Source organism: Zonotrichia leucophrys, chromosome 4 (assembly GCF_028769735.1).
Source record: "Zonotrichia leucophrys gambelii isolate GWCS_2022_RI chromosome 4, RI_Zleu_2.0, whole genome shotgun sequence".
NCBI lineage: Eukaryota > Metazoa > Chordata > Aves > Passeriformes > Passerellidae > Zonotrichia > Zonotrichia leucophrys.
Window position 1 is genome coordinate 3,966,999 of NC_088173.1, and position 27,410 is coordinate 3,994,408.

The following is a 27,410-nucleotide window of genomic DNA, read 5'->3' on the forward strand; positions in this document are numbered from 1 at the left end:
ATCAGATCTGGAGCCAGAAGTTTTGGCTGAACTAGAGAGAGAGTCACTGTTATGAGTAATGACAACATTTTATATTTTACCTGCAATAAAACTTCAAAGAGAACATGAGCTTTAACTTCAGAACATTAAAAAATTATATGATTTAAGGTTAGGAAGATACAAGTTCCATAATTGTGTTAGCACATCAGAATTCATCAGATACTTTTCTTAGTTACACAACAACGTTACTTAAATTATATAAAAATATTGTTCACAGATTCTACGGAAATATTTATGCTTTCTGATTTGTAGATGCTGAATGATAATACCAGAAATTATGTTTTCCTGTGTATTAAATTTACATGGGTTTAGTCCTTTGTAAAAGACGTCCTTTTAATTTTTCTGTATCTTGGTAAGTACTTAATACAGAAGGTACTTTAACAGTAGTTCTAGTACATGTGAAATATATGATTATGTACATATCATGGAAAGCACATCAATCCCCATGAGAATTCCTTAATTCTACAGGATCCTTCAGATTGACAGAGACTATCCTGAATGATGCTTCTGTTTCCCATAGGGAAAAAGGGTATTTTTAGGTATTTCAGGAAATCAAATTTGATACTATCTGTGAAAATTACAGATCTCAACTGTGCTACCCAAATCTCTTTGGTGTGCCCTATATATCATAATCTTAACTGCTGATCTGCTTTTTTGCTACAGGGCAGTAAAGCCAGAGGTCCACTGGACAGGTCTGGTTCTGTGGATTTGGACACCTCTATGTCAAGTACCTTAAGCAGCACAAATAAAGTAAGTAAAGCCTGGGATAATTGTACATATTTACACACTTCAAAAAATATTCCCTGAAACAACTAAGCAAGTATGAAATATGGTCAGATGCGAAATGTTTGAACTTGCTTTCAAGCTTTTCATTCTATTCCCTGTGTTATAAACCAGAGAAGTGCTATTGAATTAGAAATGCCTTGTACTGTATATAACATATATTTTGTATGAATATGTGAGTATATGTGAAATAAAACATTATATAACATCATCTGAATTTTACAACAGTGTGCAGCAAAACAAGTGCTATAATGACCATGCTGCTGATCCTAATATGACTGGTTTTAGTCCTGAAAGTTCAGACCATGAATGCAGGACTGTATTAAAAGAAACTTAAAACTAAGACAGAAGGTAGAGTAATTTCCCTGTTTGTGTGGCTAGAAAACTTTTAGTCTATATAAAACAATGCAAACAAACAGCAGGGAAGGAGCCAGTCTTCCTGGAGGCAGCATAGCGCTCTGCATGCTTAGATATACAGCTATTGATTCTGCTGTAAATGCCTGCTCACCTGCAGACTCCTGACGCCGTGTAAACAAGAGTCTGCTCTTTCTGCTTATGTTTTTGAAAGAATGGCTGATTCTGCAGGAAACATACCAGATGAGGAATAAAGAAAATGCATGGCTTGGGATTGAAACAGGCACCTAGTCATAGGCTTAAATTCTTTGTGTGAATCTGTAGGTAGACAAGAGGAATATTATATGGTTAGATTGGGTTGCTAAAGATACAGCATTCTGCAACGCCACCCTTTTCACTGTTAGCCAAATGTCATCATTTTGTCCTGACCCTATTTCTTTTGAGTTGTCTACATAGTATAAAATACAATTACTCTCAAAATTACTCAACATTTTCTCTGCAAAATAAAAGCTCTGCTTTGTTGGCCTAAGTGATGAATAACAAGGACATAAAACATCAAACGTCTTTCTTTGACCTAGCTTGATAAAAATGTGTGTGTTTGAAGCAGATGTCTGTGGGATGTGAATAATGACACAGTACTGCAATCTCAAAGATAAATTCTAAACCCACATATTGATAACCTTATTTCTTGCACTGCTAGGAGCCACCATTGTGTGAAAAGGAGAAAGACAGACTTCCTACACTTCCTGCAGAAAATGCTGTCAAGACCAGTGGATCACTGGATGATCTCTGCAGCAGCACAGAGGATTTCTCTCTGGAGCAGTCTGCTCCATTGCCCCAGCAGAGCTTTCGGAGGCGAGCAAACACACTCAGTCATTTACCAACAGAGAGCCAGGAGTCTCTGGGGCCTGTCGAATCATCACCATCTGTTCCTCAGAGAAAACTTATGAGGTATCACTCAGTGAGCACAGAGACTCCTCACAAAAGAAAGTAAGCCTTATTAAAAGCAGGCTATGATTTTGTTTGTTGAGGGCATATTTGGGGATGATAATTGCATACCAGGTATGTCCTCTTAACGGATAAGAGATGCAGTGTGTCACTCCTTGGAGGTTTGTAGGTATTCTTTTTAAAAGCACCTTTAGCCCTCTGTCCTTCACAGGGTAAAGAAGACATGAGATGTGTAGTTCCACAGTATATGTCACAAACTACTTGATTCAGTTATATTTGTCCGTGCAATCATTTTTGTTGTTTTGATCTGTGAGCAGTATAAATAAATGCTACTTCTTGTTTTCTGTTTACAGAGAAAAATCCAGTAGCCTCTGTGATCCTGAAAACCTTACTAGTTGGTGTTTTCATATGTAGCTTTGAAATAGCACATGAAAGTAACTTAAAGTGCCTAGTTATTGATAGAGGTGGGGCTCCTGTCTAGCTTTTCAATGAGCCCATCTAGATTTTACTGACAAAAACAAACTACTACTTGCTTTAATATGAATATTCTTCAAGCTGTCCTCCTTTAAAGGCCTGCCTCTGCATCTCCAGTCCCCTCTTAACTTTATGACAGTTTTCTCCCTCCCTTCTATCTGGCTTTTTCCAATTACTGTTGAAATACTTCTGTATTTCACTTTTCATTCATTGTAACTCTTGATCATATGCCTGACTTTCTCATTGAAATCAAGGAGAAGCGTATATACGGAAAAAGAAATGGGGGTGTTAGTGCCATTTTTTGGTAAGTTATATTCTGAAATGCCTTGCTGAAGCCTGTAAATGGGAATTTGGGACTTTGCTGATTGGGTTAAAAAAAGTTCATTTTCTTACAGTTGCTGCATTAACTATGAAAAGCACAGGAAATGTCTCATTTACATATGCCAGCTCTATTTCAAAGATTAGAGAAGGGATTTCATTTTTTTTTCCCTCCTTTCCTTTCTTTCTGTGTTGTTCTCTGTGCTACCTCAACTCCATCGCTCTGGTTGGAATCCGCACTATATGGTGTGAACGAATCTGTCGGCAAATCTAAAAGTTCTTCTGGTCAACTTGCACGTTCTCCTACTCTAGCTCGTCTTAATCCCTCGGCCTCTTCACCCAACTTTCTAAAATATCTAAGGCATAATTCAAGTGGAGAACCAAGTGGCCATTTTGCACAAAAAAGGTGAGCTAGTACCTGCAAATAGTTTGGGGTAGGGTTTGTTTTCCTAGGTCGTAAATATGAAACTCTGTAGCAGAAATAATTAAAACAATTTAGTATAGACCAAAGGTGGCATATTTTTATGGGAGAGGGAGCTCTTTAACTGCTCCTCCACTGAATGTAAAGCTGGTGTTTACATAATTGGTTGTTTTAATCAATCAAATTCTTTCAGGCACTGGCTCTTTCTTTAGAACCAGTTGTTCCAAAGCAATTTGTTGTTATGCAGCAGACAGCAGCACTCCTTAAACTGTGTGAGGGATAAGTTGCCAGGAACCTGAGAGCTCACTTTGTCTGTCCTTCTTGAAGCATTTGGTTCTCTCCTTTGTTCATGGTAACACAAAAACATACTACTGTTCTTTTGTGCCTGACATCAAAGGCTAGTTGACCAAGTAGTTACATGGGGCAAGAAACATCAGGAATATGGAGAGCTGATAGGAAAAAACCCACCACATACAACCCCACCACCATCCTCACAAAACCCCAAGAACAAACAAAAACCCAACTCATCAACCCATCATTTGTCTTGGTTACTTGCAGCAGTATCAAGTTATGCTTTTCCATGCCTTCTTGCTTAGAATTAAAATATAGAGAGAGAGCATTGAAGAAAAGGACATTAACACTTGTTTCCCTGAGAACCTGAAACTGAGTGGCTCCCTAAAAATCATAAACTGTGAAACTCTTTCTTAACCTCTTGAGCTAAAACTGCTTATTTCAGCTCAAAAGGCTAATGAGAACAAATGTCCTCAGAAGCACTGTCAACAGTCACTGGCCGTTGGCAAGAAATTTTTATTGCTGTTGCTGTTTATTTTTTGGTTTTGTTCTCTTGTGTGAAAGTTTCCTGTTTCCCCAAGGTGCTGATTTTTCTAAACCTAGGAAAATACTCAACTGAGGATGCTGCTTCACCAATTTCTTCAGTTGCACTTGCTGAGTACTAACTAGAATCTCTTAATTCAGCTTTACCTCAGAAGTATGACATATCTCAAGGCAGGAAATGCGAGCCTGCAGAATCCTGTTCACTCTTCAATTTAATAAGACTTACTTGAGTCCTGAAGGTTAAATTCTCAAAGCATTTTTTCCCAAGTGATTTGGTGATGATTCTGTATATACAGTTGCAACTTCTCCTTTCCTTTCCCTGTCTCTTAAGGATATGCCATACTGAACATCGAAGCAGCAACACTGAAAAATGGAAATTGATAGGGATGGCAAATGGGTTAATAAGTTTAAATCAATACAGTCAAGCGTCCCAGTTCTGTAAGTGAAATTACCATGTAATTGTAATGGATTTACAATGTAAGTGAGCCCTGTTTGGAGGGTTATCTCAATACCAGCTAATAAAGAACCTGCTTCACTTCATGCTAGTGATCATCCCAGAGTATTCTGCCCTCCCCCATCATTCCATTCACATCTTCAGGAAACAGTGCTAAATGCCATCCAAATAGAACATTATGGTTTATTAGAAACAATTCTTTCTTGAACTTACTCTTTCAGGACTAAATTCTCCTACTCGTGATTTTGTGTACTTGTCTCAGAAAAGGTCTTCTAATATCATCAGCCAAGTAATTTTCTATATTTTCACTCCATGCAAAAAAACTTTTCATTATCTGAGTTGTTCTAACTTCATTCTATTGACCTTCTTCTGAGTATGTTTCAGACTTGTTATTTAAAAAGACAAATAATTATTTTAAATGAAAGGAATTTCTGTTAAAACAATTATGTTGGCCAGAAGACTGTTGATGAAATTTGATTAGCGCTCCTGTCTGTTGCATAAATAGAGCCACAATCCTAAATGATCAGTCAGAAGGCTTAGCTTTTAACTTTACAGTTCCAGATTTGTCTGAATAAAGCCCTGTTACTTCTTTACAAAATATGTTTTGCCAAAGTCTTATTTTTCATTTGCCAGCATAGTGATTATCAGTGTCAACCTTTCCTAACCTTTTCCCCCAAACTTTGTCAGTTACTGAAACTCATATTTTAAAAAAAATGTAATAAAGTTGTCATTCCTTCTTATTAGATTAAAGGAATTTATTTGAAACATGCACTAAAAATTTTATGATATATCAAAGAATAATAACTTTACTGGAAGTACATTTATATACATTGGAACATTTTAGTTTGCCCAAACAGATATGTATCTCAAAGTAGGGCTTTGTTAGCAGTTTTAGTTCTGACTTTGGTTTCCTTGATATTCAGACCTTCAGGATTTAGCTGCCTTTTGTTTGAAACTTAGGAATGTGTATTATTTTTATTCTGTGGATTTATACTTCTTTGTTCTAAACTATACTTCTCCCAACTGCACTCTCAGCATCTCCTACCGTACTGCCTTAAGGAAAAAGCTTCATTCTTCCTCTTCTGTGCCAAATTTCTTAAAATTTCTGGCTCCTGTAGATGAAAATAACACCTCTGACTTTAGGAGCACAACAAGGTAGGGTTCTCTCTTAAAACCTAGAGGTAAAACTGTGTTTTCAAAGATTTCTTTGTCTGAAATATTTCAAATGCTTCTTGCACTTGCAAAACCTGATTTGTGCAATGGTTCACCTGCGTGTATTCTGCATGTAATTGCTGTCAAAAGAATTAAGGTATCCCAGCCTACTCTCCCATTAGGATTGCAGATTTTAGTCATTTTTTATGTTGGAATGTCCTTACAACTTCCATCTGTGTATTTCTGTGATTATTCCTGACATAGGAGAGTTTTCACTTAAGAGAATATATGATTCATCCTAAGCAATGTCAGTGTCCTCAAGTTGGAAGGAGAGGATAATCTGTAAAATGCTCCTGCCTGTTGCTGCCAGAGCTATCTGGATTTCATTTATTCCTTTCAGCTTCTACAAAGACACTTGTAATCATTGAGCTAATAGCTGTAATAAAGCAATGATTAGTTTAGAGTTCTAACAGGTGAAAGTTATTTGTGGGATTTTTAATAGGAAGACAGCATTGTTCCTCACTATTTCATTTTCTGTTCTGAGTAAAAACCTCTGTATGGCATGTGTAGATGACATCAAAGGAGTAATATCCAAGGTTCTTGGATTTTGTTCCCAAGTTTGTTGCATATTCAGAGGCTAACAGAAAGGTTTAAAGTTTTTCTCCCAGTCTGTGTTGGGAGAAGATATATTGCATACCCTGTGCACAGAAGATTGGAAGTTCAGTTGAAGTTTATAAAGCTCCTTGATGAGTACTGATAAAAGGCGTCAGCAAGTCTTTGTGTCTCCTATGAATAATTGCTAAGTTTTGTGGATGGCATGTAAATAGTGTGATGGTAAAGCTACATTATTGTGTATGTACCTTTAATACATTCTGATTAATATACTGCTGCAAAGAAAACTGAAAATTAATTAAACTGGAAAGAGTAGACTGTACAGAGCTGCCAGTCCTTGTCGGTGAACCCCAGTGCTGTTTGCAGCCATGTGTAAGCCTCTGCCACAAAGCAAGTTTCACCTTCCTGACACTGCGAGCTTGGCCCTGCATGTGCACAGCACACTGCACCCCCAAGGCAGTGCCCAGGTGTTCCCTAAGGCTGTGTGGCTGTTCCTGGCAGCCCAGGTGATCCCCTCACACACTGTTCTGTGCTCTGCCCTTTCAGCGATTACGAGTCCAAGCACAGCCAGCAGGCCCTGGATGCCGACAGCCCCGTGAGGACTCGAAGGCATTCCTGGAGGCAGCAGATATTCCTGAGAGTGGCCACCCCTCAGAAAGCCTGTGACTCTCCCAGCAGATATGATGGTAAAGCCTGGGTTTGCTTCTGTGAGCTTTTTGGTGTGTGTTGTGCATGAAGTGTGAATCATTGTGTCCACCAAGGGGATCTGTTTGCCTGGTGTTCTGTTTGTACTGTCATTGCAGTTTGCCACCTGCTTTTTTGTAATGCTCAGCTCATTAGCTGTTGAATTTTTACATTTCAGCTTCACATGTAAATTGTTCCTATTGTCTCATGTTAACTAGCCAGAGAAGAAATTATTTTTATGTGTACTATTTTAATGAGTTCTGGGGAAAAAAATGCATCACCAAGCATTGTGCTGAAGAAAAGAGGATGCTTCTATTTCATCTCTCTGTGTTGGAGTATAGAACTACAGACTAGAAAAATCCAGGTGTACCAGCAGGAATTACATATATTTTATGATCTCATTTGAGTTCTGTAGTGTATGCTTTGTCCTCGTGTATGCTGCTCTAGTCTGTGACATTTGCCACTTGAGTCATAATTATCCACTGTTCCCGTAAGTATTTTGTGAAATTTTGTAGAGCTGAAGAACCACAGACTAGAGGAAAACCATTGTGTATAAGCATGCATGTGCATCATTTTGTGCATTCACTTTATGTAAGCCAGATAGTACAGGACATGCTGGGGCCAAGAATCCCTGAGAAAATCCTTTGGCTTACTAAAGTTTGAATTTCACAGCATGAGTTTTGAAAGCTATATCTTCTGACTTACCTCTAAGGCCATGAAAAATATGAAAAAGTGTAAGGAAACAGAAAGAAACAGTATCTTATAGTAAATGTAGTAAAAAGTAACCATCTTAATGTCACTGAGATGTTTTTCTTGCATCTTAAAGTGAGATCTTGATGAACTGGAGTAGGCACGTAACAGAAGTGTTTCTATCATTAATGCACTGCTTGCAATGTAATTTGACTGACAGTGAGATAAGCTGCATATATAGGCACAGATGCCTCTCAAATTTAGTGTACTTCAATGTGAAGTGATTTCAGGAGCATGATGTGTGAACATAGGTGTGATATGCTCTGTTGTACCTAAAGGCATATTATATGAAGGACTGTTGTATGAAACTTCTATTTTTACAAGTGTGATGTCTCTCTTTGTGACTGGAAATAGTCTTACTTGTTTTTGAAAGCCACAAAATCTTCCCCTATTAAATAGGAAAATAAAATCCACCTAAATTGCCTACCCAAGCATTTCCTCTGAGACATAATAGCTGCAAGATACAATCTTAACAACCTACAGCTGGGTAAGCAGAATAGTTTGGGAAACAAGTGCAGCCAAAATGGAAAACAGGATGTGCTATTAATAGGAGCAGCAATTTAAAATATTTGGCCTTTTTTCTTCATTCATTTTCTTTTTTGTTTCACTGTACATACTTAGTTTATGAACAGAAGAAAACTCAGTGTCAGCGGGTTTTTTTAATTATTTAAAGCAAATACTGGGTTTTTTCTATTTGGGCTTTTATGCATCTCCTGAAGTGTTTCTGGCAGTGAAGAATACTCACTTGTTATCCAGTCTCTGTAGCTTGAAGAGAGCTGCTGTACAGCTGGTCCTACATTAGACTCACCACCACAGTTAACTAAGAAACCCCTCTAGTTCCAAAGTAAAAACAACTACCTGTCATTCATCATCTTTTTTTTCTTCCATATTCTGTCTTTTTTTTAAGTCTTTCTCACTCTTTTTAGACTGATTTCCTTTAATTTATACAAACAGCTGATATATCACCAAAAGATCAATTTCAGCCAAACTGGACAGAGGGCAAAGAAGGTTTTAAAAATAACATGCTTTGTCATGTTCTGCAAAAGTAAGCATGAAGGGAGGGAAATAAGGGAACATCTGTGATTTATGGGTTTCCTTTTATAGACACATACTCCACTGACCAGTTTCTTCCTTGAGGTGCCATGGTCAACACCCTGCTACAGAGTAATCTGCAGGAGAGGAGTAAGGAGAGAAGCTGGGAAAGGGGATGTCTTTAAAAGCTAGTAAATCTCTCAGCCAAGAGACCCAGATCTCTGTATCTCAGAGATTATACAGTTTTTCAAGTTTAACCTAGGCTGCCTTACTAAACTTTGTGTTAAATGTGAAATCCACCAGGGTACCTGAACTGTGCATTGCTTTGACCACATGTGGGCAGGCATTGTCAACAAAATGAAACTGCTCTGTGGCTGTAATTTCGCTGGGTTGTAATGACTAAATTGCACATGAGAGTGTGTGAGTTGTCACAAGAACTAGAGACAGCTTTAAGCTTTATATTTGCAGAAAAACCTAGGCTCTGACATTTGTGGTTTTGTTTGTATAGACAGGTGGTGAACTGAATCTCTAAGTGCATCATATTCATTGCTGCTCTCTGTGTGGTTAACATGGCAGGATATGAAGGTATATTTACTAAAAGTTAAAAAAAAAGAAACCCCAGAGAACTGGTACATAGCTTTTGCTGAAATTTTGATCTTACACTTTCGAAGTACTGAACTTGATAAAAGTCTCATATCCTGAGTTTCCACTTGAAGCTTGAACAGCTTAAACAGCACTGAGTCCCACTGTCTTGCACTTCTGAATCCTTTAATTCTTTAGGAAGTGCTCATAAATAGTTTGAGCTAAAACTTCATCTTCTGTAGCTCAGGTGGAACAAAATGGTTGCTGGCTGTGCTTTGGGGGTTGCATCACGAATTACCAGGCAGAGAGCACAGTTTGTTTTGCAGTCACCATTATTTAAAAGGAAGGATTTACTGTACATGAAGGAGAGTATCCTGTCCTAAATCAGTAGAAGAAAAATGCTGCAGATAGATATGCTAGAAAGATGGGGGTTTTTGCCAGTTGAGATTGCTGCCTTGCCTGATGATTGGACTAAAGTAGCCATGCTCAATGAGGCAAGCACTCTGAGACAATACAAAGCCTTGTAGAGAAACCATTACTTTTGGTTGTTGTGGGAGCAAAGCCCCACATACACACCCTTTTCCAGCCACTTCCTGCTTGTTGGTGCTGCCACTTTCCCCTTCCCCTAGTATTTTCCCCTGCTTCTGTACATAACTTTACAATTAAGCACATCAGAGAACTATGATGCAGTTTGCTGCCTGACAGGAGAGCCAGGTGATCCCTCGTGAGCCTGAAGATGAAGCTGACCAATTTGAAGACGTAGAAAAGATTTTCTACATGGGTGAAATGATTTGTCAGGCTTCTAATACTTTACAGCTGATAGCTAGAGGATGTAGTGCTGACTGATGCCAGTTCCACTGTAGCAAGCTGCAGTTCAAATGCTCCACCCTCAGCTCCAGCTGTTAGCAGCTTCCCCTGAACAGTTGGGCTCCTGCGAGTGCTGTGGAGCACCAGGGGGCAGCGTTCTCTCACTGGCACCTCCAGACGCAGTGTCTCATCCTCGGAATTCTGCTTCTGTTGTTTATTTGTGGGAGTGCAATGGATGTTGAGTCCTGCAGAGTGGAGAGATGGAAAAAGGGAAGCAGTCTCCTTACCAAATGGATCACACTTTGATCTGTTACAATACTACATTTATCTTGAAAGAACGTTTTTATTATTCTTTTTCTAAAGCTCTGTCTCTCCTATTCATGGTCTTAAACATTCTAAGTAATGTTTAATGTGTTTCCTCGATTATTTGATTTTTGCCTTTATACCTCCCCACCCTACTTGCAAGCAGATGTTCCTACTTCTGTAGCATCACTCAAGAGCCACATTTTTTGGCCATGCAAGTGGTCCAGGACCCTTTAGTTCTCTGTTCACCGGTAAAAAGATGAAGAGAACCACAACTCAGTGATCATTTTAAACCAGATGAAGTATGGACACACTCAAAGGCCCTAATTTTCACTTGGGTCAGTTTTCTGGTCCCACTCACAGTATTACACAAGCAATAGAGCAGGCAGGGACAGGTGTTTGGAAGGTGAGGGTGGGTGCCCTTACTCTGCTCAGAAGCAGGACATCCTTAAATCTGTGTAGACTGATAATGAAACTTTACCTTGCACTGCAGTGCAGCAAGATAGTCACTTACATGTGTTCAGATCTACAAATCTCTGTGCAGTGGATAGTTTTAACTAGAGTTTTCACATATTGACTGTTATAGTAGGAGAGCTGTTTTGCAGATTGTCAGAAACTCCCAGCACAGTCAAGTCAACTGCTGGATTTAAGGGGGATGTGAATGGTTTTTGAAGGAAATGGTAGGAAAGTAGTGGTGCTTGTTGTAGCTTTCTTGGTGAGGGAGGTGTATTGGAAGTAGACAACAAGATTTTTGTAACAGTTATCTCAGTTTTAGGTTGGAGGATGGTTGATTTGTTTTAATGTGGGCAATGTGTAATGAAGTTACCTGTTGAATAGTGAAAGAAGTTGAAATTCAGAGCAATGAGATGCTTGTACCACTTAGCTCTACTCAGCAAATAAATTCAGATAAAAAATCAACTACATTTTATTTTAGACCTTGAGTTGCAGAAAAAAAAATGGTATAGAAAGCACAAGTATCTCTGCAGAGGAAAATGAACTTGATTAATTAATTAAAATTATTTTGGCTTCAGCGTCTGTCAGATAGAGGTGTCAAACTGTTAAATCCTATGTGCTGAAGAAAAGTTTGATTTAGAAGAACTGTTATTTTTTAAACCAGCTGTAGTTAACACCTACCTATCTGTTTATGTGCTTTGTGGTGTGGGCTATATCTCTTCATTATTTATGCAAATTTTTTAAAAATCATTTTGTAGTAGCATTGCAAATACCATAAGCTGTTGCTTTAGCGTTCTGTGCTTAAGAGTGTTTATGGGGTGTAAACTATTTGTATTGTGTTTGGCAGTACTGTTTTAGCAGCACAGTTATTAATTAAAACCAGTTGGTTATAATTGTTTGCTGAGTTCTGCTCCTCTCAGAGCAAATATGTGCTCAGTTTGGATTTGCAGCACAGAAGTTTGGCTACAGCCAGTAAGTACATGATTCACGTTTGGTGGCTTCTGTGCCCACTGAAATATCTGGGCATTCCTTTCTCAGCAATTGATAATATTAGCAAATGAGATTAATTTGGAGTTAGTGAGTACTTTTTAAAAAGTCTTGGCTTTAAAAGAAAGGCAAAGTCCAAAGCATCCAAAACAGTCCAGAGCTGATTTTAATCAACAGTGTTGAAATACACAATTTTTTCAAGAATTCCTCATTCAGCCATTGCTTTAAGTTGTATGTCAGATTAGAAGAACTTGTTGCTTCTTGTGGTTCTGTATCTGAAGTTTACTGATTACAGAAGGCTCCTGGTCATTTTATCACATCTGGTTATGAAGTTAAATATTCCCAGCAGCTGTGTAAAATAATAGGAATATTATGTCTTTGGTTATAGAAGCTTACATTTCTCTTTATTTCTGTACCATGTGTGAAAGAAGGTATTGTACTACCTGAGTGGAAAATCTGAAGAGAACTAAGGATGTTGATGTCTTTTCTTTTGGCAACTGAATCTTAAATGCCTTTGAAATTGTCTTGTTTGCCAAGCTAAATTTTGTGAAGTTTAAAATGCAACAAAGAAAAATAACATAATATAGTAAATAAAAGGCTTAATAGATTCTCTGTCCAGATTCTCACCATATGTTGTCTGACCTTTTAACCCCAGAGAGTGGATGTGACTGGTAAACACTGCATGTAGAGAACCATGTGTAAACAGTTCTGTAGTGAGGTTGGTGGTAATGAATTGTCATTGAGCCTCCTCCCTACCAGCCCTTCCTTTCTGCTTGAAGCGTTGGAGTTTCTAATCAAAGATTAATCTTGTTGTCTTGGTTGTGACAGTTGAGCTTGGTTAGACTAAGTGATTCTGAAAGAATGTTTTTTTAAATTTAAGCTTTTAGGTTGTTTTGTCACTTAAACCTTGTTTAATACTAAGGTGGATTGATTAGGAAAATATTTGATAAACTATTTTTTTCTTAGTGATTTACAAATGAGATATCCCTATTCATATAATTTCTGATCAGATATTGTCTGTTTTAATTACTACTGAGGTCATTCACCATCTTTCCATGTACAGACTTTCTTTAGTGTAGGCTCTGGTAGTAATATGTCGTGATACTTCCTTCTTAATCTTTTGTACTTTATTTTTGCGTCATCTTTTCATTTAAGAGTAACGTGCTTGTTGATCCTTTTGGAGTGTAGGGATACTCTTCACCTTAGGGTTGAAGCACTGCCATGTGAAGTGAGCTCAGTCCATTGTTCCTACTGGCCTTGTCCTTTGTTGGGTATTATAAGTAGTGGAAGCATAAGAGGAATGTTTTTGAGGTATGTATGGATGTGCTGTGTGTATGTGTTGCTCCGTGTTGCTCCATGTTTATGGAGCAACATTTCCATCTGGTTCATGAGAAGTGTCATCTGAAATTCAGTACCTTGAAGAAGTTCTCACAAGCCCAGGAAAGATAGTGGTTTTCCCAGTGAAGTGCAGTTTCTCAGGGAACCCTTGGGTTTGACACATAGACTTGTAAAATTCCATTGTGCAGAAGAACAATTCTGGAGTGTAGTCCAAGTATGAACCTCAAATGGAGAATTACCATAAAATTACCTTTGATAGTTATTAATAGTGATCAAGTCACCTTGCCATATCCTGAACCTTAGAGAACAGAAGTGTTATAGGCTCATAGGAGTAGCTTGTATGGAGGTAGAATTTTATGTGGAAGCAAAGGAAGCAATGTATTTGGAAGGGGTTAGGGTCAGGTCAAACGTGGAATAGGAGTCAACAAAAGCTGACTAAATTGGCAGATGAACAAGGAAGCAGTCTTTCAGTGTGTGCTGAAGCATTCAGATCCTGCTTAAGTGCACCTCCTAATCTCATAAAAGTTCTGAAGGGTGCACATTGCTTGGATGTTAACACATGGAAGTTTGGCTCAGTGCAATGTGAGCTCCCAGTTAGATGCAGTTGAATTGCTGTACTGTTTATCTTTGCTTTCTCTGTTATCTTCCAGATCCCAAACACAATACTCAGTTCCTTGTCCCAGTATTTCTGCTCTTGTCTGTTCTGCATCTGGAAGCTGGGTGGTATGTCTCTCTATCACCTTGTATGTTCAGGGACATGGGTTAGTGCTGACTTACTAAATGTCTGGTTTTTATTTTGCTTTGGGGGATTACCTTCACGTTCCACCTTCTTGCCTCCCTTACCAGCCAAGCAGCTGATGCAACTCTGCAGACTTCTGACAGGCCCCCCGAGCAGTTAAACAGGTTCATTTTGCTTTCTGTAAATCTTGCCAGTGTGCAGACAGGAAGGAAGGAAGCTTTTGAATGTCTTGCACTTTATCAGAGTAGACTTTAGACTTTCTGTTAAATGTCCGCAAGTGATAAGAAGCAAAAGAAAAGATAGAAAAGGAGCTGCTGCTTGGAAGGCAAAATCAATCCTAGGATTCTTCACAGAAGCATTAGAGGTAGGATTGATAATCATAATTGTTCAGCCTATAGAATTTTGTAGGCTTTTGGTTTTCTTTTATAGCCTTAAGCGTTATTTCTTTTAATGATTTCTGATTTTATCAGATTAGTCAGCAACAAATGGGAAATTTTCAGCCTAAATGGAAGCAAGACTGTGTTCTTCAGTAATTAATGCTTTGCAGCAGTTCAGGTGTTGCCACAGTTTGACCACTGGAAAACGACAAGTGAGTTATGTCTCTGATAAACTTGTGCATTTGTACTTGAAGACCAATCCCTGAAAATTGTCCTGAGGAAGTGGGATGTGTACATTAAAGACAGGAAGATACTAGATGTTGAATGTGGTTTTTCTTGCTTTAGGAATGCAATGTGTTTAATCAGTTTCCTTGCATGTGTTTTGCCAGCCTGGGTTTTTTTGGTTGAGGGTTTTTTAGTAGTAGGTAGCCATAAACTTTATCTGGACATAGTCTATTTTCTAACATATTCGTGCATATATGCAAACATACAATCAGAATACACATCTGATGCTAAAAGAGATACATAAACCACTGGGAGGATGTGTAGAGGAGACTTGCCTTCACCAAGATGTGCCTGCATTCCATATTGGCTGCTTTGAGAATGGAATGTGAATGTAAGATGTGAATAGACCACAGACATTGTACAGTAGAATAAGGGGTTGCCTGTCTAGATAATTTTTACTTTTTTGCCTTGGTGTATGGTGAGCACTTCTATTGATTCCTCTCTCTTATGGTGTCATTATTGTTTGCAGCCTTGGAGGAAACTAACAACTTCCCTTGAAGATTGTCTTTTTATTTCTTTATAATTTTATTCCAAAAAAAAGTAAGTGAATTCTACCAGTATTATCCTTAAGAGCATTTCCCTTTAAATATTTCCTAATATGCACTAAGAAAAATTGGGATCAAAGCTACTGTATTTAGGAATTTACATAAAAATGTACAGAACATTGTTGACAGTATAGCACGTGCATCAAAACCTACAATTGCATCAAAACCAGCAATCAAATAAAAATAATTTTCCTTTCATGGTCAATACAAGTTGAAAGTTACCGAGTGTGTGTATCTTCTCTGTGTGCTGACATTTTCCTGTAGCTCTTTCATAATTGCAGACCTTAGCTCATTAAAGTCTTTCCATTTACCTGTAAAGAAAAAAGGTTAATGTTTCCCAGTTTCTTTTAATGAATATAATAGTCTCTTCATTGTATTGGTAGTTTTCATAACCAGCTATATTTCTGAGTGCATCTGTCAGTTTTCCTATTTTCTTTGCAAAAATGGTGATTGCCATTAAAGTGTCAAATATTTGACCTTTGCCTAATTCTCATTCCCGTGATGTTCATTGTTCTTTGAAACGCTGTAGATATCATATGTGTGGGTATCCACATCTAGACCCAGAGTGCAAGATTGTAAAGGTTTAAATTGTTCTGCTAGCTGAAAATGTTGCACTCTTTTTTATATGTGTATTTTAGCCCCAGACTTTGTGGTGACAAGCAAATAAATGTTGTATAAGGAAACGGGTGATATTTGAAACCATTCTACTTCTGTCTGACTCTTTGAGAGGACAAGACTGACAGTGGCAAGACTTAGAAAAGCAGAAATGAAGCAGCTGTGAACATTTCCATTCTTAGTCATTTGAGCTCAGTTGTGCGAGTGCCTTCGAACAAACAAGGAAAGAATAGCTGCATATGAGCTGCATGAGTCAAAGCAGAGTGACATGAGTCTGGGCAGGACTTAAAGGGGGGAAAACCTTCCTATTTTTTTAGTTTTGAAGAGATGAGATGATGTGTGTGTTTAATTCAAAATCTTTACCACCATGCTAGTGATAAAGATGTGGAGCACAGAGCTGCCATCAGAATAATTGCTTCAGGAATGCTCCTTCTGCAGGAGCTGTTTGAAGTAGCACACAGAGATGTACTTGTCCTTGGCTGGCGAGGCTGTGAATGGATTTTGTGGCACGAACTTTAAGGCACTGTCTTGCACGTATGGCTCAGGGAGCCATTTCATAGCCATTCTGGTTGGGTGAAGAAGTGCTGTTGCTATGGCCTTCTGTTTGAGATTTGCTAGGAAGAGATTGGTTGTTTTGACCATTCATTTTAAAGTTGGTGAGTTGAGTAATTTTTCTTCTAGATACAAGTTGTGTCAAAGACTACTGAGCCTCCAAAGAAGCTGTATAAAACTATAAAATTAAGTGATACTGCAGCAGGTATTAAGAAAGTATAACAGCTTGTGCTTCTTACATTGATTACTTATGTAAAACAATGTTATATACCCTTTTCCTAAAAATAAATGATTTTTCAATTTGCTTGAGATTTATTTAATGTTCACTTTCTTTTGTAATGTTTTCAGTCTTAGAATTGCTTTGTATGCTTGATAAAATAATATATTTTGTGGTAGGCCATCTGAAGCCAAAAGAAAAAGTGCAGAAGGTTATTATATGGTTAATGAAATGAGAAGTGAAAACAAGCATGTCTTAAGTGCCTCTCTTTCCACCTATTTACTTTAAGAGCTGGTAATCATCCCATTGTATGGCCTTAGGTGGTGGTGTGTTTGTGCAGCTAAGGGCGTGTGTTTTCTTTGTTAAACATGCTTTAGAGATTATTCTTCAATTTATGTGGGTGTTGTATTTGATTTTATCTGCTATCTGAGTCATGCCACGTTTCAGCTGTAGGTTATGTTTTTGTAATTTCTCAAACTTGCCTTTTCCTTTCAGTTCTCTGCAGGTAAAGTTCTAATTAGCAAGATGTGATCTTGGCGTGTGGTACGATGTTTTTACCAGGTTATAGAAAAAATATTCTAGACTTTAGCTTGTATGATTCTTATTCTTAATCAGCTTTTAAGTCTGTTTGAAGCTGTCATTTGGGAAACCTTGCTTGGTATTGCTACCTCTTGTCTATCTATCTAGATATAGATGGATACATGAGTTAGTGTGTGTATCTATAGATGTATCTGTATATGTGCAAACTGTCCATTCACCTGTTCAAGACATCCAAGTAGTTAACAGCAGCTTCTCTTTTTCAGATTACTGTGAACTGGGAGATCTCCCACCCAGATCCCCATTGGAACCAGTGTGTGAGGATGGCCCCTTTGGGCCGGTGAAAGAAGAAAGGAAGAGGACACCCCATGAGCTTCGGGAGCTGTGGAAGAAAGCCATCATTCAGCAGATACTGCTCCTCAGAATGGAGAAAGAAAACCAGAAGTTACAAGGTTGGTGAAGTTCTTGTGTACTACACCCTACTTCAATACAAATTCACCTTTCTCTGTTTTCTCTGTGGCCTTGGTAGTGGACTGCACCAAGACTTAATGAAACATTCTAGGAACCCACAGGTAAATCAGATTAGCAATATCTCCCTCAGCACTCATTAGTGTAGGTGACAACGTATGATCATTTTTTTATTACCTCACCTTTTATTTGTTTACTTGATCTGTAGGGACACTCTCTTTACCATGGCTGAGGTTTTTTAGGCTGGTGTCTAGAAGCCCTCACAAGGAATTCAGCATGATCAGTATCATGAACTGAATTCTTTTCTACGTTCACATCCACAGGTCCTTGTCTAAGTATTGGTCATTGCAACATTGTGTTTAGCCAGTCTTGAGGTTCAAAGGAAGTTCTTAAAGAGGTTGTTGTGGACATGAAACTGTGGGTTCCTGCAGTAGTACCCATACTGTGCAGGCAAGGTTTCTGCAGAGTGGTAATGACTTAGATCAGTCCAAAGGGACTTGAGAAACTGTAATTTTCAGTTGTTCTTAACCACAATTTTTCTGTGAATGACTTAGCTGCAACAAATCCATTTTGGTGGCAATTTTTACACTTAAAGAACCGGTGTATGCAGAATCACAAGTGATTGCCTTTGAGAGCTGCTCCTTTGAAAATATGAATGATGAGGACAAAAATTTTTATCTGGGTGATTTTAGATGTTCAGGAAGGGAGTCGGCAGCTGAACCTTCAAAAGGGGAGGCACCTGGCATGAAAATGGTGATATTTCTTTTTCTTTCTCAACTTGAGAGGGACAGACTTCCAAGGAGTGTCTAGAAAGAGGGCCCAGCTGTATGAAAAGTTCAGTACACCAAACATGAAATCCTTCTTTAAACTCAGGCTAAGACACATGGCTGGGAAGACAGAACACCTCTTGGATATTGGATATGGCCTGCCAAAGCACTCGACCCACCTCTAAGCTGTTTGCTCCTAGCAGTGTAGCTCTCCTGTTTCAACCCTATTTGAAGAACACCTGACACCTAAGTTTCCTAAGAACCCCACAGGTGGCAAACATGTTCCCAGCAATGTACTAGCTAATCCAGTAAACTAAAATATGACAATGGATACCAGATATACAGTGTCCTTGGCCAGAGGCTGAGGCCATCTGGAGAAGAGGTGCTAAGAGAAATGATTTATACAGTCTCTTTAAGCTTAGAACTGTGCTGTTGTAAATGAGCTTCTGTAACTTTTTTATGGCATTTGGAAATAAATTTTCTCTGTTTTGTGTATTTATACTCCTGATTTTTTTAAATATCTCTTGTATTCAAATTATCTGAATTTACAGCCTGCAGTCAAATTTTTGGCAAGTACAGGTCATTGATATCCATACACATTTTAGCAAGTTTTACTAGATGCTCCAATTTTGTCTTCCCAAAACAACAAATTGGAAAACCATCACATGTGCGTTAAGATGAACATGTCTGAAAAGCCTGTTAGTGAATGAATGAGGTTGGCAGAACCGAAGGCCCAGCTGTGCTGTGTGCCCTGTGGGGTGAGGAAGGTGTCCTAGGTAGCTGCTGCATGAAGAGCTCAGATGGTGGGACAATAGTTGAAAACAGCAGAGGACTGTGCTGCAGTGAGCACAGCATCTTTACTAGTAGTGCTTACGTGTGATATTGGGAATTGGGTAGTGTCAGTATCTAAATAAGCTTGTTGATAAAGGCATATTCTCGCCTCAGCCCTCACAAGTCACATTTTTGCACATAGCATAAGAAGACTGAATAAAGCAGGAGAGTCTGAAAAGTTGCCAAGAACCAGAAAACATTTATTTGCAGAAAATGAAACATTAAAAGATTTCTCAAGGTTTTTTTCCCTATAACCTGAAATTTAAATGCTTTTTTTTTTGTTATATTCATACAATACCATTTCTGTTTTAAGGTTTTTAATATTCTGATTTATAAATGTGTTGATTTTGACCTGACAAAAATATTAAGAAGTTGACAAATAGTTTTGAAAGACTGAATTACTTTCAGTGTGAACACACAGCTGTAATAAAACTATGAGTGGATGTATTTCATGTATTTGTAGTTAATTACTGAAAATAAAATTTAAATATTTAAATATTTAAAAATTAAATATCCTGAGTCCAAATCTTGCAAACACTTAGGTAACCTCACAACTCACATGAATAACCTCATTGAATTAAGTCATTCACATGTGAAAGCAGCTACAGGATAAGCAGGTACCCTTCCCAGATATAAACAGTTCTTTTCTTTTCAGTTTTTAAAATCTAGATGCTTGTGTAATCAGTGGGAGTACAGGACCAGATAACCCTTTGTGACTTTAGAATTCAATTATCTAAAAAACCTGAATTGCAGATACAGATCTCAGAACAAGTTGAGTTTAATATGTTGATAGTGTCATTTGCAATGTAAATGTCAGGCAATCTTTAACTGTTTACTAAATTTATATAAAAGAGTTGAAAATACAAATAATGGAGAGTTAAATTATCAAAAGATAATATAATAACATTTTAACATAGATTGTCTCAAGACTGAAATGAATTGGAGTGATTCTATGAATTCATACTGTGAAGTCCTCAAAAGTAGCAGCAGGCTTATGATATATGGCAGAATATCCTCAAAATAAGAGTATCTTGTTGCCATTACAGTAATGCATCATCACAACACAGAAGTACTGTAAATACATCAGGACAAATTAATTGAAAAACATGGTCACTTCATGATACACTATTTCATAAACATAGTTTTAAATCATGTTATTTGTAAGAGAATTACCTTTTAATTTTTGTTTAATACTATAGAAAGAGCCTTTCCAGACTTTTACATATTTTGAACTTTTGCTCTGCTTCATTTTTTGTAAGTAGAGAGCTGCTCATGTCCTGGAACTAGGTGCATTGAGTACCCAGCCACATTACAGCCTAGTTAAAAATTTGAAACCTATTTTGTTAGATTCTCCATACATTTCCCACTGTTTGTGTCTCCTCAGTGCTGTCTTTGTAACTTCATCTTGGTTTCCTTATAGCATTTTCTTTCATCATTTCATCCTTTTAGAAATAGATGACTGACATATCTGTATCTCATATGAACTACATCTTTTTTTCTCCTCTTCTATTTTTTCGGTCTTATTACCTGCACAGATCCATGCACTGTCACAAAACATGCTTAATTATTTAGTTAACACGATTAATATTATAAAATCCTGTTTTCTGGGCACATGATAGTACTAAAATGCCCCCACAGGAAAGAAACTTGAAAACTTTACCAAGACAACCTTTGAAATTCTTGCTCTACTTCTAAACTTTGGAATTACACTCTGCTACAGAGTCATTTTCATTTCTGCCATGGTTTTTTGATGCTCTCCCAGCTATTGTTTTTACTTAGTTACTACTTAGTTTACTTAGTTACTACTATTACAGGGCTGTATGCATAACAAATAAATGACTGAATTGGATTTGTGTTTTCATTTGCTGAAAGTCTTCTGCACTAAAGAGCTGGGAAATTGAAAATTCCTGTTATGAAAATCATATGTTTATTTCATTAGTCATCATGTCTCATGATTCTTCATATTTAGGAGTTGATTAGAAGTAGGGAATTCAATTTAACTGGCCAAACACAATTAATATTGCACATAATATCTTTCAAAAACCAAACAAACCGATCCAACCCCAGAATCATGGAATTATAGATATTAAATGTTTTGAGTAGTAGCACAAGACAGTTGTAAGTTAAATGAATCCATTTTACAAATAGTAAACAATATTAACTGCTACATTCATTATATCACCTTTTAGCATCTGAAAACAATTTGCAGAACAGACGCCTGAAACTTGACTATGAAGAAATCACACCATGCTTAAAAGATGTAACTTTGATTTGGGAAAAAATGTTGAGTACACCTGGAAGGTCAAAGATTAAATTTGATGTGGAAAAAATACACTCTGCTGTTGGACAAGGTAAACTGTTTTTTGAGTTGTTGAAATGCATGTAAATTGTATCTGAATAGTGTGGCCACTTAACCACTCCTTATAACCATTCTCTCTAGTGCTGTTCCTCAGGCTGCTGACTAAACAAGTAACAAGTTTTGGTACCATCATGGTTATGCAAATGCAGGTACCAGTCCCTTTCACTGGTAGCTGCAGTTGTATCACTAGAGCTACAGCATACATTTTTGAATAACATCTGCCCTTACCAGGAGAGTTGTATACTACCTCAATGCATTACAGTTTTTGCAATCTAATTTTATAAATTAAAAGTTACAATTAAAGAGAAAAAAGCCTGGAGAGTGCCAATAAATGACTGTGTGAATAACTGAAGAAGCCCTCTGCACCGTTTTCTGGAAATTGTCTATTCCAGGCTGTGTACTATGTCTGTGCACAAGCAGTAGACATAGTGTCTCTGCAGAACTGTCTTTTCTCTGAGGTCAAGAACTTTCTCTGAGTTCAGGAACTTTGTCCTTGGAAACACCACTTACAGTCTTCCTCACAACTGCAGGGCTGACCAACCGCCCCTGTCTCCACTGCAGCAAAAGTAATACAACCTAAAGATGTTTTTTACATGTTCTAAGAAATTGGGCTATTACTCAGTGTTGGTTTGCCATGGTTGGACCCAAAGGCCTTAAGCTGAGTGCTGTATGGACTAATGGTGAAGATAGGTCCAAGTGGCTTTTTCTAGTTCTTTACAAAGCTTCCAACATATAAGGAAGTATCAAGATTTAACCACTATCAGAAGTTTAATATTTTAAATATTGCACCTGGCTATGTGCAATTATACAAGCAAGTTAAACCAAATTGCCCATTTAAGATAACTGGGTAATTCTAGATTTTTAACAATATCAAATCCTAATGTGGTTTGTTATCTTTCCATGTAACTTTTATGCTTGAGTAAATCTTGATTTCTCCCATTGTTATTGTCCTCCATATGTTACAAATATACCAAAAGAAAGAAACAGTCCTAAGAACTTCAAGCTGTAAGTTACTTCAAACTGTAGTGTCTGGTTCCAGTACATTATGGATTAGATGGAACACTTCCCCAAGTGAAAGTGCATTGATTTCTTGTGTAGCTGATTTAATAGTGAGTGATAGTCTTGTGCTGAATTAATTTTACTGTCAGAGCTTTACATACAGTTTAAAAACGAAAGCTGTCATTACTTATGTGAAATAGTTAAGTAACAACTGCTATTTTTACAGAGAATAAATTCAAACTTTAAAACATTTTTATATGCACCAATCATTAAGCAAGCCAATAGCAAAACTAGAAATACAGTGTTTGCTATCTGATTATCTGCCTTGTGTTGTAGTCTCTAGATCACGTCTCATTTGTACCTATCTATATTTTGATATGTGTGCACCCTACCTTCCTGAAACCTACTCATAACATCAGAGTCCATGCTATATTTGTGAAAAGTGTGAATTAGTTCTATTGCAGTACTTTATTGTGTACTTTACACAGAAAAATTTGAGATAAGCATGTTCAGAGACAAGTATTGCAATTCTTGATGCCTTTCTAGTGCTTCTCAGACTGGATGTAAACATTCACCTTAGGCAGTTCATAGTATTTCTTTCTGCTTTAAATCACTCCTGTTAAGGTGCTGATGTCTTTTATTGGTTGAGGAGGTAAAAGCACTGTAGTTTCATCTACTTCTGTGGTCCACTGGAAGTAGCCAATAGGGATCTGCCTGACTGTGTAGCACACAGGCATCTTCATTTCCTCAATCCTGTTAACTATAGCAGAAGCCTCAGTAGGAGTACAAATTACTGATTTAATTGCTTTCTCTGCTCAGGAGTTCCACGTCACCACCGTGGGGAGATCTGGAAGTTTCTAGCTGAGCAATACCATCTTAAACATCAGTTTCCAAGTAAACAACAACCAAAGGACACACCTTATAAAGAACTCCTAAAACAACTAACTTCCCAACAGCATGCAATTCTTATTGACCTAGGTAAGTACAGTGGTGGTCTGAAATTAATAAAAGGGTTTGTGATCTCTGTGAGATACTTAAGGTCACACACAAAATGGCTTTGACTATTTAATAATAGGTTGTTGGTAAGAACTGCTTTTAATATGCTGTGAGAAACCAGAAGCTGATGTTTTTCCAAGAGGATCACAGCCCTTTTGTGTGGGATACTCCCACATTGAACTCAGTATTCATTATGCTCTTCCCTAATAAAGGCAAAAAATCAATGTCTTGCAGAGCATAGCACTGACACTTTGGTTCTGAGGAGCTGTATGGGTCAGTTTAAGAAGTCCATTATCACTGCATTTGATTAAATGGATTTGCAATGAAAAACTCCATCAAAGGAAATTATGAACTGCAAGTAACCAAATGTCATGATAAAAATTTATGGGGAAAGTTGGACTTGGACTGATCTGAATTATTTTATTTTTATTATTGCATTTTTTTCTCTTACATCTTTTCTGTAAAGCAGTAGTACAAAATTGTCCCATCAAAATTCTGCTCTTTATAACTACTCAAATAGTATTTAAGTATTTTTCACAGCAAGTGGATCTACCCCCTTTCTTGCCTGATAAGGAAGGATTACCTTTTCCCAGAGCTGTCTGGGAGCCCTCATTTATTATTTTATTAAAAAGTTAATGTGCTGACTGTCTTCAATGGGTACTAAACTGTGAGAAGATTTGTCAAGCTTAAATGGTGACCTAAGCTTTAGATAAAAAGAGGCTATTTTCTCCTCTTTTGCAACACTTGGTAAAGTAAGTCAAAAAACCAAAGCAGTGCATAGAAAATACATAGGAATGTGAAGGAACAGGTGTGTTCCTGCAGAAAGTGGTGTGACCAGAGGTGGGAGAGGGTGGTGGCTGTCACCTTCACTTTCCCCTACTTGGCAGACCTGCCTGGTTTTGACTTGGCACTGGGAAAGTAACAGTCCAAGGAGCTTTAATGCCAGCTGGGAAGGGGCAGTGGCAGTATGTGTAAATTGCCTCCCTTCAGACTTTGCAAACCAATCTGGGCATTCCCCTGGACCAGCGGTGCCAGACAACAATCTTTTGTGTTTGAGAGAGACATGAACATACAGCCAGAGATCATTTACTGGCAAATACCTGTTGGTCCAGCATACCTGGTGTTGATAGCCCTGGCAGTGAAGGGTGGGACACTGAAGAGGTTCAGTAAGAGGTGAACAGTTTTGTGCTGGACAAATTAATTGAACACCTTAGCAGAGGGATAGTGCTGGGATGACTCCTGGACAGTAGGGAACACAGCCAGTCTGAGCTTGTTGTCTCAGGTAGCAGACTGAGGCTTACTGGCTCAGCAAGCTGTTCATATTTTCTGCCTGGTTCTGCACACAAATACTTCTCATCTTAGCCATGTGCTCTTCTTGTAGAAACAAATGACTGCTTGTGTTGGCAAATTGGTAACTTCATGGTGGTTTTCATGCAAGCTGCTGTTTCTTCAGGGTGATGTTTGCCAGCCCACTAGCTGAACAAGGGATCGGGCCCTGTCATAACCATAACGTGAATCAGGAAGCTGAAGACTTCCTAATGATTTACATTGAAATACTGCTGTGTTGCATGGTAACAGACAGCATAACTGGATAGGCAGCTAGAAGGGATTTGCATGTTCTGACTTGTGTTCCTTCAGGCTATCAGAAGCATTTTTTCTTAATCTTTAAGAATCCTTCTGAGAGCATGCACTTACACCTTGAAAGAAAAAAGCTATGTTCTCACTATATAGTGGTTGTAATACTTGAAAATCTTTCCCAAATTAGGCTAAGTAGGTCTTGTTAACACAGGGTGAGCTAAAGCTGTAATAGTATTGCTCACACTTAGTTGAATTGATGCATCCTCAGATGTAAATAGTGCTTCCTGAGGCTGTGAGTGTGCATATGGGTGCAGAGCTAAGGTATAGCAGCTGTTTTGCTGGCCCAATTTACATGTCACAGTCCTAGCATTGTAGGAAACCATCCATCACTGGGTGTTTGCTGAACATGGTAGGAAAATTAGGTTTTGTTTTATTGCATTTTAAAAAGTAAAGTAATAGGTACTAACCTAGAGCATTCTGGGGCTCTAGTGATATCACAGTTCATTTAGTCTCTTCTGGGTAGGGCCAGAGATCTTTGGTCCAAAATAAAGGCTAAAATTCTTAGTTAAGCCAACATCAGAGCACTCAGAAGCATATCAGCTTGTTAGTTTAGCAGTTCTTCTCCTCCATTTACTGGTTTTTAGAACTTCTTAACGTTCTTATTCTTGCTGAGCTTGTAACTCTTTTTCATGACTTAGCAAGAAATGAGCTTTGCTGCCTGAGTGAGGCAGTGCAGGTCTGCCTTTAGTGTGCTGTAGTAACTTGTCCTTCAAGCAAAGGAATGCAAGCTCCTTCTCATTTGAAAGCTAGAAATACTTATTCTGTAACATTCAACTCTGACAGCCTGGCCAGAGAGACCTACTCAGAACTGAATGCCTTGTCCCATGTGACAGGCCAGAGCAGCTTTCCTTCTGCCCCAGGCTTTGTCTTGAAACAGGAGTTCTGATATTATCTGGTAGCACAGCAGCATTCCAGGAGCTAAAGGGTGGGGTAGTATTTAACAAATGGGCAACCAGAAAACAAGATCACTTAATACTAGAACAAAAGAGGTATTCAGATCTCTCCTCTTGAGGTATTTCACAGTGGAAGTTTGATAGGGGGAGGGTTTTTCCTAAAAGTGAAAAAATTGCCTTTGGAAGTTTTAAAAAAAATCTATAACAAAGCAGTGGTGGAGTATAAGAGTCAATTGTTCTGTCTTGTTAACTTTCTTATGGTCTTCCTGTGGGTTGACTCAAAATCTACTTCTCAAAAGAATCTACAGTTTTGAAAGACTGTTTAATTTGACAGTATGGCAAGGTTTTGGGGGTTATGTTGTTTATTTTTTAGTTTCAGTCACTAACTTCACCTCTTTTCGCAGGGCGCACGTTTCCAACACATCCGTACTTCTCAGCACAGCTGGGGGCTGGGCAGCTGTCACTCTACAACATTTTGAAGGCCTATTCACTTCTGGACCAGGAAGTAGGATATTGCCAGGGCCTTAGTTTTGTAGCAGGAGTTTTACTGCTTCATATGAGTGAAGAAGATGCTTTTAAAATGCTGAAGTTTCTTATGTTTGACATGGGTCTGAGAAAACAATATCGTCCTGACATGACAATTTTGCAGGTATGATTTCATTTTTTTTTAAGTAAAAGATGCTAATATTAAATAATATTTAAAAACTGAACTTAAATTGAATTCTTAAAAATAGGGAAGGATAATCTAGGAAAAGAATACATCATCTTAAATGCATCATTTTCAAATCAAAATACTTCTGGGGAAACTGTGGAAGCTATAAATAAAAAGACTTCTGTTGTGTTCAAATGAGTTTCAAATGACCCTGCAAATGAGCCTGTTGTAGGCTCAGAGGTGACCCATCCTGTGTCTTTTAGGTGGCTTCCAGGTATTTCTTGTTTCCACACAATTTCATCCAAACATCAATTGACAAATACCTTTCTCTGTTTCTGACAAGGATGAAGCATGGACTTTGCTGTTATGAATGTTAAAACATGTTGATCTTTATTCTCTTGTTCTTATTCCATATAGATCCAGATGTACCAATTGTCTCGACTCCTTCATGACTACCATCGAGATCTCTATAACCACCTGGAGGCTCATGAGATTGGCCCCAGCCTCTATGCTGCCCCCTGGTTTCTCACCATGTTTGCCTCCCAGTTTCCCCTTGGATTTGTATCCAGAGTGTTTGGTAATTCTTCATAAAACTTCTCTCGGTTCTTTCTGAAG

The 27,410-nt window shown here is 38.0% G+C and overlaps 1 protein-coding gene across 12 annotated transcripts in view; it reads left to right on the forward strand.

Annotated features, from left to right (window-relative positions):
• Positions 1–27,410, forward strand: part of TBC1D1 (TBC1 domain family member 1) — a 101,014-nt gene that overhangs the window by 61,661 nt on the left and 11,943 nt on the right. For 8 of the 12 annotated variants that reach the window (XM_064710265.1, XM_064710264.1, XM_064710262.1 and 5 more), the window contains 10 exons: positions 703–789; positions 1,877–2,166; positions 3,194–3,322; positions 5,661–5,780; positions 6,936–7,075; positions 17,459–17,644; positions 21,448–21,609; positions 23,436–23,594; positions 26,548–26,792; positions 27,213–27,372. In XM_064710265.1, coding sequence (XP_064566335.1) covers positions 703–789; positions 1,877–2,166; positions 3,194–3,322; positions 5,661–5,780; positions 6,936–7,075; positions 17,459–17,644; positions 21,448–21,609; positions 23,436–23,594; positions 26,548–26,792; positions 27,213–27,372 — 1,678 coding nt within the window. The remainder of the gene's footprint in view (positions 1–702; positions 790–1,876; positions 2,167–3,193; positions 3,323–5,660; positions 5,781–6,935; positions 7,076–17,458; positions 17,645–21,447; positions 21,610–23,435; positions 23,595–26,547; positions 26,793–27,212; positions 27,373–27,410) is intronic. The other 4 variants (XM_064710267.1, XM_064710268.1, XM_064710269.1 and 1 more) reach the window with 4 other exon arrangements.